The sequence below is a fragment of the Panthera uncia genome, chromosome B1 (genome assembly GCF_023721935.1).
Source record: "Panthera uncia isolate 11264 chromosome B1, Puncia_PCG_1.0, whole genome shotgun sequence".
Taxonomy (NCBI): domain Eukaryota; kingdom Metazoa; phylum Chordata; class Mammalia; order Carnivora; family Felidae; genus Panthera; species Panthera uncia.
The window spans coordinates 40027006-40044364 of NC_064811.1; the positions used below are offsets into that span (position 1 = coordinate 40027006).

Genomic DNA, 17359 nt, shown 5'->3' on the forward strand with positions numbered 1-17359 from the left:
AAGAAAGAAAGAAAGAAAGAAAGAAAGAAAGAAAGAAAGAAAGAAAGGAAGAAAGAAAGGAAGGAAGAAAGAAGGAAAGAAAAAGAAAAAGGAAGATAAGTGCTTTGAACTCTAAAAACAAAACAAATGATCAGAGAGAGTTCAAATTATACTTAAACAGTCTAACCCTGGACTAGGAGAAAAGCAATAATCCCAAGTTAGTATTTTACTTACCCTTCCTTATGTTTAAAGTGCTTAAAAGCTAAGTTTAGAACTTCATGAACTAAGGGATCGGGCACAGGATGAACAGGAATCTAGAATAAAAAAATCATAAAATCAGCAAGAGCTAAGTAGATTATAAGTCTTATGAGTGTTCTCCACATTTCAACTAATTAAATCAATAGTCAGTTTTCATTTCCATGGAATGATCAATTACTAATTTGTCAATCTTCCCTTTTTCTAAGGATTCTATTATTTTCTCAGAGAATTTAGTTACTCATCTAATTTAATAACCTCTAAATTTAAGAATATTAGCTGTATAATCACAAATCCTTGAACTAGGCCCATAAAGGGGAAAAAGTAGTCGTTATTGCTGATTTACTGTAATTGTCAGGAAATTAAGACACTCACACGTACCTCTCTGCAACACCTATGGGAAAGCAACCTCTGGCTGAGCCAGCCACACATTCCATATATAGTCTGATTTTTCTATCATAAACAGTAGCCAAAATGACACCAACTTTTCCAACAATTTAAATCTTTGTTTTGTTTAGTTCTTTAAAAACTATATGCTACTTCCAAATATGTAAAACAAATGAAAATATTTAAAACCAGAAAGTAAAATCCCTGTCCCTTCTCCCATATACAATCACTATTAATAGCTTGATACATATCCTTCCAGATTTTTCCTATCCACACCCACACACCTGATTTTTCTTAAGAAAATGATGCCTCCTCTTTCCATGGCAGTAGCTAGAGCTCCTCCTTTCTTTTCAATGGCCACATAATACTCAGTATATGATGTATTTAATGAGCTTCCTATCGCCTGCCATGTCATTCTAGATTTTCAATAATCAATATGATGTTATAAACATCTTAGACATTTTGGGAATGCAAGCTGGTGCAGCCACTCTGGAAAACAGTATGGAGGTTCCTCAAAAAATCAAAAATAGAACTATCCTACGACCCAGCAATTGCAGTACCAGGCATTTATCCACGGGATACAGGTGTGCTGTTTCGAAGGGTCACATGCACCCCCATGTTTATAGCAGCACTGTCAACAATAGCCAAAGTATGGAAAGAGCCCAAATGTCCATCGATGGATGAGTGGATAAAGAAGATGTGGTGTATACACACACACACACACACACACACACACACACACACACACATACACGCAATGGAGTACTCGGCAATCAAAAAGAATGAAATCTTGCCATTTGCAACTACGTGGATGGGACTGGAGGGTATTATGCTAAGTGACATTAGTCAGAGAAAGACAAATATCATATGACTTCACTCATATGAGGACTTTAAGAGACAAAACAGATGAACATAAGGGAAGGGAAACAAAAATAATATAAAAACAGGGTGGGGGGAAGAACAGAAGAGACTCATAAATAGGGAGAACAAACTGAGGGCTACTGGAAGGGTTGTGGGAGGGAGGATGGGCTAAATGGGTAAAGGGCACTAAGGAATCTACTTCTGAAATCATTGTTGCACTATATGCTAACTAATTTGGATGTAAATCTAAAAAAATAAAAAATTAAATTAAAAAAAAAAGAAAGAAACATAGGATAAAAGTCCCTGTCTTCCAGGGGCTAAAATATAAGGAAGAATTTCCCATTGGTTGTGATTTCTGTTTCTTTTCTCCTCTTACTTATACTTGTAGTTCTCTGACAAGTCTTAAATTTTATTTAATTTTGATCACATTTTTTTTTTTTTTACTGTAACAAATGTTAGAATGTTACCAATCCTGTATATATTTGATTTTTTTATGGAGAAAGTATTGTAGGCATATAATCATTCATTCATTCCTTTTATTACATACTTTTATAAATACTCATTTAATGCATATATTATGTAAGAAATTATACAGGCTCTGGTATTATAAAAAGTATAGGACATTGCCTCTGTCTCAAAGAGTTTATAATTTAGCTGGGGAGATGAGCTTAAAAGCTAATAATATTTAATGTGCATTGAATCCCGGTATGCAAGTACTGTTATTTTATAAGTATTTTATATGTAATAATTCATTTACTCCCCACAACATTATGAGGTAGGCATTATGATTATCACAGTTTTAATAGACAAATAAATTGTGGTGCAGCGAGATTATATAATTTGCTCGATGACTTACATCCTGTAGGTAGCAGAGCCAGGATTTCGAGACTTAAAACTGGACTCCAAAACAGCTGCCATAACACATTAGGTACTTAAAAAAATGAACTGTTTAAGGAGTGTTTATTGGAGGACCCATCATATGCAAAGCTGTCTGCTAGAAAGTGAAATTTAAATGTGTATAGGACGATTCCCAGTTTCAAGAAATTTACAGTCTTCATATACTTAACATTCGAATGATTGTTATGGATTAATATCTGAAAAACCCATGGTATATCACATGACTCCTACAGGAAAAAATGCATTATGAGTCTCAAACAATTTGTGTATGCATTAACTTTACGAGCACTTTATTGCCAGGTGAGAACTGGCTCTATGTTACATATAATTATATAGCAAGCATTTAAAAAATGTTTTAACAATTGGAAAATGTTTTCATATTCTTTTTAGAATATTTTCTTATTTAAAATGTTCACTGATTGTGAAATAAATGATCCTTTGGTGCTGTAAAAAAAAAAAAAAAAAAATCTTCGACATCTAACTTTATATACTTGTATAGTTCCACGGGAAAGAGCCCAAAAGGAGGAACTGATGGATCAAAGATTTTAGGGGCACCTGGGTGGCTCAGTGGGTTAAGCATCCAACTTTGGCTCAGATCATGAACTCGCGGTTCATGGGTTCAAGCCCTGCATCAGGCTCTGTGCTGACAGCTCAGAGCCTGTAGCCTGCTTCTGATTCTGTGTCTCCCTCTCTCTCTGTTCCTCCCCTATTTGCACTCTGTCTCTCCCTCTCTCAAAAATAAAGATTAGAAAAAAAAATTTTTTTTAAAGATTACACAAGTCACCGCTGATATATATTCAAGTTCTAAATATTTGTGGCTGCTTCTGAGCTCACTATTCTATTAATTTTTATATGTCGGTACCAAAATCATATGGTCTCCATTATCAGACTTTATAAATAAGTTTGCTGTCTGATACTGAAAGTCCCCTTTATTCTTCTTCAGAGAGCACTTAGCCACTTTTGGCCCACTGTTCTTCCATATTCAATCTAGAGTCACCCAAGTTACATAAAAACTGTTAGGATTTTTATTGGAGTTGCAATGAATCTATAGATCAATTTGGGGTTAACTGTATTCTTCATTTACATGGAGTATCTTTTCACTTCTTTAAGTTTTTGGCAAGGTTTTATAATTTTCTGTTGTTGCCCTTTGTTGTACTTATTCCTAAGATGATAAACATATGAAAAGATGCTTAATTAGTAATAAGGATGATGAAAGTACACAAAGTATCATTTTACACCTATTCAGTGGGGAAAAGTCTGACAACACCAAACAGCACAGATAATGTAAATGAATCAGATTTCACAGACATTGCTGGTTTAAATCAATTTTTTACACAGCCTACCATCTAGTGAAGCAGATCAAAGTATGCCACCACAAAATGTGGCACTTCGGCTTGAGAATTATTTTGAGCTGAAGGCAACTGAGAAACAGCAGGTGCAGGAAGAGCTCTCCACCCTCCCCCTTTCTGCCTAAAAGCAGTCTCCCCTCCTCTTTCCTGTACCACAAAAAGAAGAAGACTTGGTAAGGAGACAGGTCTGCACAAACTTACTAAAGAGCCCTTATCTTCCATTAGTTTCCCCCATGTATTTTCCTTTTCCCAATTTACCACCCCTAGAAGCCCAAACATTTTTCCTTTGTCTTGTCACTTCACAATGTACTGCGCTTTGTTAAGTTTTGGGGCTTAACCATTCTTTGTGTATTCAACTTTTTCCCTATGAAGGCCTCCATATGCATATGTCATAAACCTTTTCTCGTGATAATCTGACATCTGTCAATTTAATCTGCAGGGCTCCAGGAATGAACCTGAGAAGGTGGAGCTCCAACACACTAGCAGTTACACGCCTAAGAAAAAAATAATGTATAGCCACACACGTCATGGATTAATTCTAACAACATACTGTTGAGTGAAAAGTGTTAAGTACAGAGGACAATATACGTATGATACATTTTTTTATGAAGCTCAAAGACAAGAGAAACTTAATATTCAAACATATAGGAAATCATTTTTTTAAGAGAATAATTAACATAAAAATCAGAAAAATGGTAAGAGGGTAGCCAGGCAATAAACTAGGAGAGATTCACATAATGAGACTTAAATTATAGGTATTGGTGGAGCTCACAGGTAATCAGTATAGTGTAAACAAACACACAGAGGTCAATGATGACAGTGTGTCTTGAGCCAGGATCATGATTTATCACATTCTTTCGCTGGAAGTCCAATTAAAACAAAAAATGCACGGGAATTACACATTTCCTTGAAAGGTTTAACAACATACATTATAGAACACTTCGCCAATAGGATAAAATTGTAATAGAGATTTTAATATTACCAAGACAGCCACAAACTAGACTAGGGCAAAGAAAAGCAGAGAATTCTAATTATTCAGAGATGGTGAGAATGTTCCTTGAGGGTTTGACAAAGGAGAGATTTTTATTTAAAATAAAGATAATTTATTTTTTACAAAGGCAAACCAATCGTCTATGAGGAAGGAGCTGAATTTAGCCCAGAATAATGATCAGGAGCTAGTTCAAAACTAGTAAATAGGTGAGAAACATTAGAAACAGTAACCACAATTACACTGTAATGAGAGACAAGAAACACAAGAAATCCAGTAAATTCAGCTCAATGAGAAAGGTGACTAAACTCGCACAGCACAGAGAATACTAGCACACTTTTATTTATTTATTTATTTATTTATTTATTTATTCATTCATTCATTCATTCACTCATTCATTCATTCATTCATTCATTTATTTGAGAGAACGTGCACGCACATGCACACGAGCAGGGGAGAGGGGCAGAGGGAGAGAGAGAGAATCTTAAGCAGGGCGTGGAGCCCAACGCAGGGCTCAATCTCATGACCCTTGGATCATGACCTGAGCTGACATCAAGAGTTGGATGCTCAACCCACTGAGCCACCCGGGTGCCCCTAGCATCACTCTTAAAATACCGTGCCAGCAGAGGGATACAGGGAGCTGACACAGCTTTGGAAGGTTCACAGTGAACTTTTACTCCAGGACGGAAGGCTATAGCTCTGTCTTGGCTAAGTGGATTGGTGTTTGTTGTTGACCAGAGGAGAATCAGAGCATTCATCGCAGATTTCCTAGAAATTGGGACTGTCCTGAAGGACTGAGCCTGGAATCGAATTTGAAGAAAATGCACTCCATCACAAAATCAAATAGGGATTAAGTGAAGAAGCAGCTGTAATCCAAACTCAACCTTAGTTCTCAATGAACCTTTTAAAAATAGTAGCCTTATGATACAGGAAAGAAGTTTACTTGTCTGTTGGTGGAAGTTGAGATTTAAACATCCCACGTTAATACTGCGCAGAAACTGAATTTATTCTACATAGTAAGGTTCAAGAATTCAGACTCTAGGGGCTCCTGGGTGGTTCAGTCAGTTAAACATCCAACTTTGGCTCAGGTCATGATCTCATAATCCATGAGTTTGAGCCCTGCGTTGTGCTCTGTTTTGACAGCTCGGAGCTTGGGGCCTGTTTTGGATTCTGTGTCTCCCTCTCTCTGCCCCTCCCCCACTCAGGCTCTGTCTCTCTTGCTCTCAAAAATAAATAAAACATAAAAACAAAATTAAAAAAAAAAAAAAGAATTCAGACTCTACAAGAACAATCTTAACCTTTGTCCCACAATGGAAAACTAAATTTTAAACCCATAATTTCTTTAAGCAGAGATACTTAACTAGGAATTTTATGAATGTATAATTATAAGAAGCTTTTAAATCTTTTATAGGCAAACACATCACCAAAAGTGTAACAATCATGAATCATTGATAAAAGAATTTCAGAATACTGGCTCATCAATTAAGTAGAGGCACGACAATCTTTTACTTGGTAGTCTGAATACCTCTTTTTAGGAAAACACTATTATCTCATATTAAGAAGAAACTGAAAACAGTATTCCCCAAGTGCTCCTTACATCCACACCAAGCTGACGAACTTATTGTAAGTAAACTATATATAATCAAACCTTTATTCAATAAACTTTTTTTCATTAAAAATACAGAAAGATAAATGATAAAAGTCTAGAAAGACCATGGATTTTGGTTTGGTTTAATGAAACCAATGCTTCTCTTTTTACTGGTTATGTAACCATGAGGAAGTTTCCACTTCCCCATCTGTAAATGCACGCAAAAGATTGGAACCCTATCATCACTAGCCCGGAGAGAAAAATCGAGAATATTACAATTGGAGATTGATTCTTGTCCTCCCACCTTTTCCTTCTATCTCTCAAAGGGACTAGGCCAGAATTCTTACCTTCTGAGAATGTAGGGCAGACGAAGGGACTAGAATATAAGGGTGGAGATACTGAGGCAAAGCCTGGGAGGGAAAAATGGCAGGAAACCAGGGCCCATTCAAGAAGCAGGGAGGCACTGTATTCTCCCAGCCTGATCTTCCCTCGGTTGGGCCCATAAAATAGGCCCTAAGGTAATGACAACATTACTACAATCGAAGCTGCTGTCCCATACACCCCAGTCAGCCTGTGGCTACCCACTGAGAGTTAAAACGGAGCAGATATCCACCACCACGTGATGCCAAACTTTAGTCAGGAATAGGCTATTCTTGGATCAGTCAGCCTGACTTCCGGAACTTATTCCAGAATTCATGGTGCTAGTCATATGGGCTGGCCCCAGACACTTCACTGACCTTGCAATAATGCAACACTGCATTTCTGTGATCTAATTTTTTATATTCCACTTACTGTGTGCTGTGTTGTGGTTTTACCATATTGCTTTCCTCACAGGGATGTTTAATGTGCTCCAGGCCGGAGATATGAAATACAAGTTAACGTAAACCTATAATTTCTCCTGAACGGTCTCATTTGGTCTAGCTATGCCTCAAGTCTGACAATGACAGCTAGGGACACTACTTAGCCACGCTCTGTACTCTTTATTACTTACTACCCAACGATCGCCACCATCAACACTTTTTATGTGTCTGCATGGCAGGTATTAGTTAAGGATTTTTATAAATAGCGTTTGTAACACTTAGTCTTACAAGGTAGGTATTTGTCTCCTATTTGACAGACGAGGGAACCGAAGTTCAGAAGTTGGGTGTGTACCTCTCTAGAATACACTGTGCGCTATCAAAATGCATTTAATAAAGGAAACACGTAAGGAAAGAAAACCTTCCAATTTTATCATTTATAGCCCAAAAAAAACCCAAAAACAAAACCCACAGAAACAGGAAATGAAAGGAGAAATAGATCTCTTCTCTAATTTTTGGAAGAAAACAAGCACAACCTCTAAACATTTTAAGAATGAACATTATCAGGATGCACAGACATTCTTACAATCCCTACACTTCACCCCTTATTTTCAATAATAACAGTAATAATAATAAAAATACTCCCAAACTGAATCTCAAACACAAGGTGGCAGGGGTGGGGAAGAATCCCACTTGGATTTATAGAGAAAAAGTTCTCCTTTCATGGAGTAATATTCCCACTCACAGTATCCAGGCTTTTCAGATCTTGTCACTTGTGTGATTTTAGAAGCCGCTCTAACTCGACTTCAACATTCAAGAAGGATATATCTAGTAGACTCTGAAGAGCACCCAGGGGTGCCTGGCTGGCTTGGTCAGAGGAGCATGCAACTCTTGACCTCGGGATCATGAGTTCAAGCCCCCATTGCCTATAGAGATTACTTAAACAAATAAAAAATTAGAAAAACAAACAAAAAAAAAGAAATACCCACGTTTTATTCCAAGGCTATTCCCACTACCACCTCTCAAGCTTTAATGCTTTTATCACATCTTGAAAGTGAAAAACAATAAAATCAGGTTGAGATTTGGATACTGGGGAGTCAGCAAAGCTCATTCATTACCTCAACGGCCAGTCCTCAATGCAAAGGGGAATGAACACATTCAGCCTCAGAAAAACCACAAATCGCTGCATACCCTTCAGGGATACTCATCCACGTCTAAGATGCTAATGTTAAATCTGAAAATACTAAGGAGGTACTCCACCTTCTGATACTTCATAACAGCACTAATAAAACTAAGCCCAGAGTTGGCAGTGGTCACAAACCAAGTTTTCCAATCTTATTTGTTTCAATGAGTAAATGTCTGACTCAAATTTAAATGAAAAGAAAACTGCTTCAAACTTTCTAAATGTTTATGTTGCTGCTTAAACATGCTTTTATCATGGATTTGAAAGCCTTTGGTAGTAACCTGCTAAAATTTGCAGTTGGCCATGACCCCCAAATTATGTTTGACTTTCTTGAAAAAATAAAATCAGTCCTCTACCATCCTGAATTAATTCTGTTCCCACAGTGAATCATACTAATTTCATCTCATTTATACGAACTCAATTCTTTGTCTAACGTGTTATGATTAAAACTTTAATTTAATTTTCCAAGATGCTGGCCATTTCACCTAATTCTGTATCACTGATTTTACCAATATTTTTATTATTAACAGGAGAAAAAGCTTGGGAGGAGAAAGTGAACTAGCTTTATAATCATCAGTGAGTCACAAAATTAACAATATTTCTTCATCTTCAAAATGAAAATAACATTTAATATTTATTGGGCACGTTCCATGTCCCAGCATTACTGTATAAAACACTCATGATTCTCAAAAAGGATTCTGTTATCCTCCCTCTTTTACAGAGGAAGAAAGAGTTAGTGGCTAATAGCTTGCCCAAATTACACAGCAAGGAAATGACAAAGCTGATGAAAACACTTGCCCTGGAGGTCTCCCAGTTTATTATAATGACCAGCTGATACAAAGGATATAGAGCCTTTATGCATCATAAAGAGTTCTAAACACACAGGAAGACATGACCAATTATTCAAGAAACAAAAATTTATAATAGATGAGGTCAAGGACTAACTCGTAAGTAATATTTACTCCTCCTTAAGACTGGCCCAACCATGTATCAATACTTCAGTACTCCTGGGGCCATCCATCTCATCAAATAAAACGGAGTCATGTTTTAATATGTGTCTATTATGTGGGGCAAAAGTAAAAGTCCTATTAAATTCAAGATATATTACATTGATTAGTCTCCAGATCTATTAAGCCCTACATCACTTTGACATGGTAGAAAATTGGGTTAGTTTGTCATGATATTTCAGAAAGTCCTATTGATTTTTACTTCATTTTCTCGGGTTTTATTAGTTTTGAAGAAGCTAAAAAGACTTGCCTTTTACTAGGGAAAAAAGACCTACGTAAGATTTTTAATAAATAAAATATGGCCGTGTTTTTTGTGATGTATTTTATTCTTTCATGGGTTCAACTGAATGAAAAGTATGAGGATAATGGTAAAAGAGAGAAAAGAGCTAGTGGAAAGGCTACTATGGGTTGGAACAATACGGAAACAGAACCAAAAACAAAGATTAGCTATTAAAGCTGCTCTATTTCCTTTTTTCACACTCCGAGTCCACGTGAACCACAGTTCTGAAGGGATTTTGTGCAATGGACTTGAAAAAACAAGTCCAATGAAAAAATGGCCTCAAGTTTATAGATCCTTATGGCTTTCTCCACTAGAAGACCTATCTGGATTATTTTTTAAGAGAAGGGGGAAGGAAGGAGAATGAAGACAAAGACAATGGAGAAGGGGAAAGAACAGGGGAGGAGGTGGGGGAGGAAGAGAAGGAGAGAGAAAAACCTAAACAGGGTTGTCTGTGCACTGAAGTTTTGAAAGTACAATTAGGGGCAACTTTCAGCTGAGAGACTGATCGGCAAGTCAAAGAATGTCTTGGGAAACAAAGGACAAAAGGCATAACGGAGCCAGATCAGAGAGGGTCCTGTATGTCTTGGGAAGTTTACAATTCACCTGCTTAAAGAAGAAACCCTATACTATTTAATTAAGCAAAGAAGTGCAAATGGTGGTTACCATACCACTCACATGACCTACATCAGCACACAAGAGATGCTTGTGACAAGAGGTCAACCAGCATGAGTCCCAGGCAAAGTCCATTCATGGTCAGTGGCGGTTCTGGTCCTCAGCTCTCTTCTATCCCTAATTAATTTGGCCTCAGGTCTTGGGATCCTGGCTGAACTGAGATCACAGAAAGCAAATTGGGCTTGTTTGCACAACTCCCAGAGGGAATTTCTTTCCTACATCTAGTAAAAAACTTTATGAAACGTACAAAGTAATTAAAGTGATTTTCACCTTTGATTAACTCAGTTTTCTGTTTTTTCTATTTAAAACTTTTATTTGTAGATTTCAGATATTCAGATTTCAATAATTTTCCACTTATGTCATAAAAACAAAGTACAAAGAAATACATAATTCAAATAATTTTATATTGCCTATGTCAAAAAACAGTCTGTCAATTAACTTTGATATCTCACATTTGCTGTTTGTTTTCATGTTATAAATTCCATTCCACCTTACATAACAAAAACAAAACTCCTTGTCCAAACCTGCCATGTGCAAAATGTGTTTTATTTCTTTTAGATTACCTAACTCTTTTCAAAACATTACAGTGTGCATGGCTGGAAATATGTGGTTCATCTTTGAATGATCTATAACTTTTTAAAGACTACAAACTAGCAAAAAATACTTTCATGCATTTGAACAAAATAGTTGGCTTTATTAAACAAAAAACCAAAAATAGACCAAAAAAATACTTTTTTGGGGGGTATACATTTAAATACCTGCACTGATTCTGAATAGTAAAAACATACATGATACCAGACATTACATGCTTATAGCTTTACTGACCATGCCATTCAGACGTGAAACTCATGAGCACAGTGTGAGAACAATGATGGCATTCTAGAGTCATTGATCAAACATAAAAAACTTATTATCACTTGTCCAAAGACCATGCGCACCTGACAGTTTGGTCCCACCCATGTCAAACCACCCCTATTCCTCAACTCCAACCGTACGACGATTACACGTTGGAGGGCAGGCTTGATGCCTTCGGAAGAGAAACCCTTTGACAGTGGACTAAGGTACATGAATGACAGACAGGGAGACTATATTCACGGCTGGAAGCCCACATTTAACACAATTACTATTCAGCTCAATTTTGCAAACAAGATCCCCTAACTGCGATGGCATACAAAGGTAAAAAGAATGGGAAACGATAGGTACAGGCCATGAAAGCCGTAGGCGACTGAAAGAGGTGTAATTAAATGATAGAAATCTAGTTAATGTGGGCCAGAATTGTAGACATAACATCCTAAATACGGTAAATGAAACATGAAGGCAAAATAAGAATAAGAAACACAGACTCTGCAGAAACAAAAGGGCTTCTTACCTGCTTTAGAACTTCAACTAAAACTAAACAAAAAATGAAATCTACGGCTAAGTCTCTCCTCTCAAGAAGATAATCTCTTTCACGTTGCTGTTCATCCCTGAAACAAGAACCCCAAATTAGGAGTGCACTTAAGACCATAAATTTTAAAAGAGCTATTGGTTAGCTATTATTAGTACAAGTTGTTTTTAAGCTATCCAATGTATGTAATTACATATTCTCATTTTCTTTCTCTTATTGCATATTTTGTACAGTATTTATAAACACATGTCACTACTCTATCTGTCAGAAATTAAACCCATTCTAAAGGAATCAGCAAGAAAAATATTTTAAATTCTACTTAGAAAATCTAGCACTGCTCCATATTTGATTAGTATTTTTTTTAATTAAGAGCTGAAACAAAAGTAATAACTCTTCTGGTGAAAATACAGTGCCAGGTAACTGTTTGCGTATCTAAGTTGAAAAATCACAAATGGCATCGACTCAAGCCCCATTCTAAACTATGGACCATCTTCTGAACATGCAAAGCCAATACCTGTCTGGAAAATCTGAAGTGGGGGAAGACAAGTTCTGGGATTGGAGCACCGAGGACAGTCTCACGGTATCGTGATACAGGGTGTGGCAGTCCTCCTGGATCACAACAGTTGCTTCCCTTCACAACAGGAAGGACCTTGTCTGAATCGGGACCTTGTCTGAATATTTTCTTAACTTCGTCTACAACTATTAAAGATCCTCGCTGAACTACTGAAAGGGCACTCCTGAAATTCATTTTTGCATGACTATCCCAGTGGTGAGGACTGTGGAGAAGCACCTACTTTAACTGGTACCTTCCCTTGATTTACAGTTAGGTATGGACTATCCTCTCCCTTTACTATCAGTCTCCTAACAGCAGGAATCAATATTTTTGCTCAGAAATCAAACAATAACTCTCTTCAGTTGAAAACACTATCACCCCCTTCACAGAAAGTGTTTCAATTCTAGGTCGAAGAGTGGGAAAGGAGCCACTTACCCCTTAGACTTTGTGCTAGATCGAGGCCTGTACTCATAAGATTCGTCTTCAGTTCCATTCTGGCGTCTGTACCAGTCAAACAAGGTGCGAAGTAAGGAAGGGAGACAGTGCTCTGCTACGGAGCTCATAGAGCTTATCAGCTGAAAACACAAGATGTCACCAGAAGATAAAATACATCATTGAAGTAACACACTCCTGACTCCATTAGCCATCATTTGTTAATGATTACTAGGATAACATTTCTAGGATAAACACAGTAACTCAAACACAATAAATGTGTTTTAAAATAAAAGTAAAGATTAGCGAGGCGCCTGGGTGGCTCAGTTGGTTAAGCGTCCGACTCTTGATTTTGCCTCAGGTCATGATCTCATGGTCCGTGAATTTCAGCCCCGCTGTCAGCTCAGTGCTGGCGTGGAGCCTGCTTGGGATTCTCTCTGTCCCTCTCTCCCTGCCCCTCCCCTTCTCTCTCTCTCTCTCTCTCTCTCTCTCTCTCTCTCTCTCTCAATAAACAAACTTAAAAAAAAAAATTAGGGTTTATCCAAGTAATGAAATAAAGTGGGCTGAGTCTCACCCACTATTTAACTTTACCCACATCCATTTGGTTTAGCTTAGCAGCTTTCTACCTTTTTCCTGCCTCCATATGCTACTCACATGTGTAAAAACATGACCCTCAGGAACATCACTGATTATACAAAGGGATACCTCTGGGAGAACACATAACATGAGAAAACCACACCTGCTTCCTTCCCCCTGGCCCATTCCTCCGTGCTCATGTGAACAGAAGGCTGTAAATACTGCCACCAGAATGAATGAAGAGAGGTAGGAACAAAGAAGACTACATTCTGTTAGAACTGTGTGAAAGGACCAGTCTACTTTGTACCGCTATGATGCAGAACGATTATAATTACATTATTAATTTGTGATACCCACAAAGAAACGTATTAGAAAAGAAACATAAATGTGTTGCAAACAAGCTTTCAAAGCTTAGAATATATAAGGGGAGAGCATAAGGATACATGTAATGGGATGAGCAACTGCTATTCGGTTTGAAGCATCCCTGAAACTATTTGAATTCTAGGTGAATATCAGATTCATTGCACGAATGAACTCAGCTTTCCTGTAGTGGGTAGATAGTAAGAGGCACACCAGCTGCCATTGGCAAGCAGCCCCTAAGGTCACTCTTCCTCTGGGGGATCTTGAGCAAAAGAAAAAAAAAAAAGAAAAAGAAAAAGAAAAAAAAAATCTCTTTTTATTCTTTCTGTATCTGATGCAACTCATTGCTCGTAATAATAATATTTTAAAGTATACCGTCAAACATGCTTCACTTTGTTTTTCTTAACCAAAAATGGTGTGTTTCAGGGCTACTCAAGGTCTTGTTCGGGTCCAGGACTATAGAAAATGTCAGCTAATGAAGATAAATTGATACCTCTACAAATTAAACATTTAATATTTTATATTCTTCATATAACTTCAAAATGTACTTCATCTAGGAAAATAGTAAAAAAAAACCAAAACAGTCTATTTGATTGTATAGGCTCTTTTTCATTATCTGCCTTCCTTTAATCATGCTTTTATATATAATTAGCATAATTTGACAGGCAAACAGTTTCTAATATAGCTCATTAAAGTAAAAACAAGATTCGGGGCGCCTGGGTGGCTCAGTCGGTTAAGCGACCGACTTCCGCTCAGGTCATGATCTCCCGCTCTGTGAGTTCCAGCCCCGCGTCCGGCTCTGTGCTGCCAGCTCAGAGCCTGGAGCCTGCTTCAGATCCTGTGTCTCCCTCTCCCTGGCCCTCCCCCGTTCATGCTCTGTCTCTCTGTCTCAAAAATAAATAAACGTTAAAAAAAATTAAAAAATTAAAAAAAAAAAAAACAAGATTCAATTTTATTTAACTAATTTTTCGAATTTTATTTTATTAACAATGAACAGTATCACTCAAAGGAAATCCTTTTAGTATCTAAGAAGGAACAATAAAATACCATCTGCTATTATAAATATATATTAGTTTATACCACACCTGGTTTTGTACCTTAAAAAAAAAAAAAAAAAAAAAAAGGTCGAACTATGAGGCATGACCATTAAAAGTTTTCTTAATCATTTACATAAAAAAGCAAATGGAAATATTCCTTAAAACACTGTTTAATAGGATTTCTAATTCTGATTATACATTTATTCATCATTAGTGAATTTAAGACCTGAATAATTTAAATGTCTTTAAAATAACAGATTAATAGATAAATAAAAAATAATAATTAATACCTTTTGCAGTTACTTTAAGATTTGAAAAGCATTATATAAGGTGATCTTAATATTTACTTTAACAGAGAACTAGTCTTCCTACCTACGGTTTCTTCTTAGGCCACTGGCTGTTTACTAAATATATGCATCAGAATCACCTAGGGAGCTATTATAAAATACAGGTGCCAGAGCCCTGCTCTTGATTATTCTCATTCAGAATTGGGCTGGAATCCAGAAACAATATTTTGTTAAGTCTCCACCAAGTAATTCTAACCAGTCATCATTATCTAGTCAATTAGACTAATATCATGAACATTAACATCTGTTTCCTAGATACAGAATCATGAGAAAAGTAGCACAGGAATACTAGATTCCAATAGAAAACTAATCTGGGTTATTGGTTTTTGCAAACAATCAATATATAATAAAATAATTCTTGAACAAACATAATTATGACAAAAATAGCATTTGATCAAACATTTCATCTCAGCAAGAGGAAAGAATTAACATTAAAGGAATATCACACTCATTTTTAGATATCAATATTCTATTTAAAGTTTCTGATAACCCCAACAAGAAAAAATAAAAATGTTAAAAGGTAAAACATTATTATGTAAAACTTGTATGAACTGATACACAAGGAAAGATTGAGGTATGTAATTGGAAACATTTTAAGAAAATTTCAAAGGCACAGTAAAGAGATTACCAATGAAAAGTACTAAGATGCTAAATAAACAGAAATGAATCAAGTTCACAGATCATTCCATGAACTATAAGGTTCACAGCTCATAGTTCATTCCATTTGCTTTGTCAAAAAACAAACTACCAGGGGTACCTGGGTGACTTAATCAGTTAAGCGTCCGACTTTGGCTCAGGTCATGATTTCACAATTCCTGAGCTTGAGCCCCAAATCAGGCTCTGTGCTGACAGCTCAGAGCCTGTAGCCTGTTTCGGATTCTGGGTCTCCTCCCTCTCTCTGCCCCTCCCCTGATTGTGCTTTCTCTCTCAAAAATAAATAAATAAACATTAAAAAGTACTACCAATTTCAGACTGAATTTAATATGTAATGATATAAAGGGTCACTAAACAAGATAAAATAACTTCTTAATATTGGATATATTTGAACCGGACTGTTAGGATGAATATTTTCATTGAAGGAAAAAATATTCCCCCCAAATTGGCATACCTGGTCAAACTGAAGATCTTCACCTCTTTGAAGAGATCTAGACAATGGCTTCTCCTACAGTTAAAAAGAAGTATACGCACAAAATATTAGCAATCTTATATATGATAAGCAGATTCGTCGGTTGGTTTTGTTTTTGTTTTCATTTGTAATTAGATTTGATTAAACAAAGGTAAGACTCCCTCTTGCCCAGGGTCACATAATTAGCATTCAAGTCCCAGTAGTATGGCTCCAGAGCCAGATACCCTCCAAAGAGAGTGCCCATAAGTCACATGATTGGGAAGGGGGGAGGTACCCACAGTAGACAGAAAAGAAATACTGGGAGATGATTCCTAGGATTCCAGTCTGTGCATAGATGGAGGAATGGTGGTACCATCCTCTGAAAGTGGGAACACAATGAGAAGACAAAGTTTGGGTGGAAGGATAGATTTCGGTCATGTTGAGTTTTGAAGTCCCTATAAGCCATAAAAGAGAAGATGTTGACTAATAAGGGCTTGAAGAACACAGAACAGATTGGCCTGTGTATAGAAAGGAACCAAGTTCATAAAACAAAATCATTTACCTAAAAAAGGAAAAGAAGAGGGCCTAGATTTGAATTTTGAGAAATGCAGACAGTTAACGTTAATGTACTCAACCACATGAGATTATCAGTGGCTCTCTAAATTCCTTCAATTTAAAATGACCCATTTCTAAAAACAGAAACCTTTCTTACAATGTTCATGTGGAGAAATAATCAGGAATAAGAAAAACTTCAAACACAATAGATCGCTGTATCAGTAAAGAAAACACAAACGAATACATACGGGAACATAATAAGGGTAGAAATTCAAACACTGGGGCAAAGATGGAAAATTTAATATATGGTGTTGGGACAGTCAGGTTGTCAGAAGGAAAAATTAAACAGGCTCATTACCCTAGTGAATCCTAAATGTTTTAAAAGTTTAAATATAAGAAATAAAATCACTAAAATCCTAGAAGAAAAAGAAGTCCTAGATGATGGTAGTTTTGTGGTTTTTTTTAAACAAGCTTAGTTCTTTCTAAATATGAACAAAATGCAGAAGCAAAAAAGAAAAATAGCAAATTCAACCACATATAAATAAAAAATGAAAAAGTATATGGGTGGTAAAAAAAAAAAGTGACAAGATAGGAAAAATATCTACAACAGATATTTAGACTAAGGTATAATTTCCTTAACATACAAAAAGTTCCTATAGATCAGTAGGGGGGAAAAAATCCCATAATCCAATAGAAAAACGTACAAAGAATCAACAGATAGCTGACAAAAAGGAAATGTTTACAGCTCATACATATCTGTTCAT

The 17359-nt window shown here is 36.4% G+C and overlaps 1 protein-coding gene across 7 annotated transcripts in view; it reads right to left on the bottom strand.

The window, feature by feature from the left end:
- Positions 1-17359, bottom strand: part of FRYL (FRY like transcription coactivator) — a 269670-nt gene that overhangs the window by 120658 nt on the left and 131653 nt on the right. For 6 of the 7 annotated variants that reach the window (XM_049631993.1, XM_049631998.1, XM_049631996.1 and 3 more), the window contains 4 exons: positions 16044-16097; positions 12619-12758; positions 11613-11709; positions 214-293 (listed from right to left, as the gene is read on the bottom strand). In XM_049631993.1, the coding sequence (XP_049487950.1) occupies positions 214-293; positions 11613-11709; positions 12619-12758; positions 16044-16097 (371 nt within the window). Of the gene's footprint in view, positions 1-213; positions 294-10255; positions 10400-11612; positions 11710-12618; positions 12759-16043; positions 16098-17359 lie in introns of those variants that run through there. The other variant, XM_049632000.1, reaches the window with a different exon arrangement.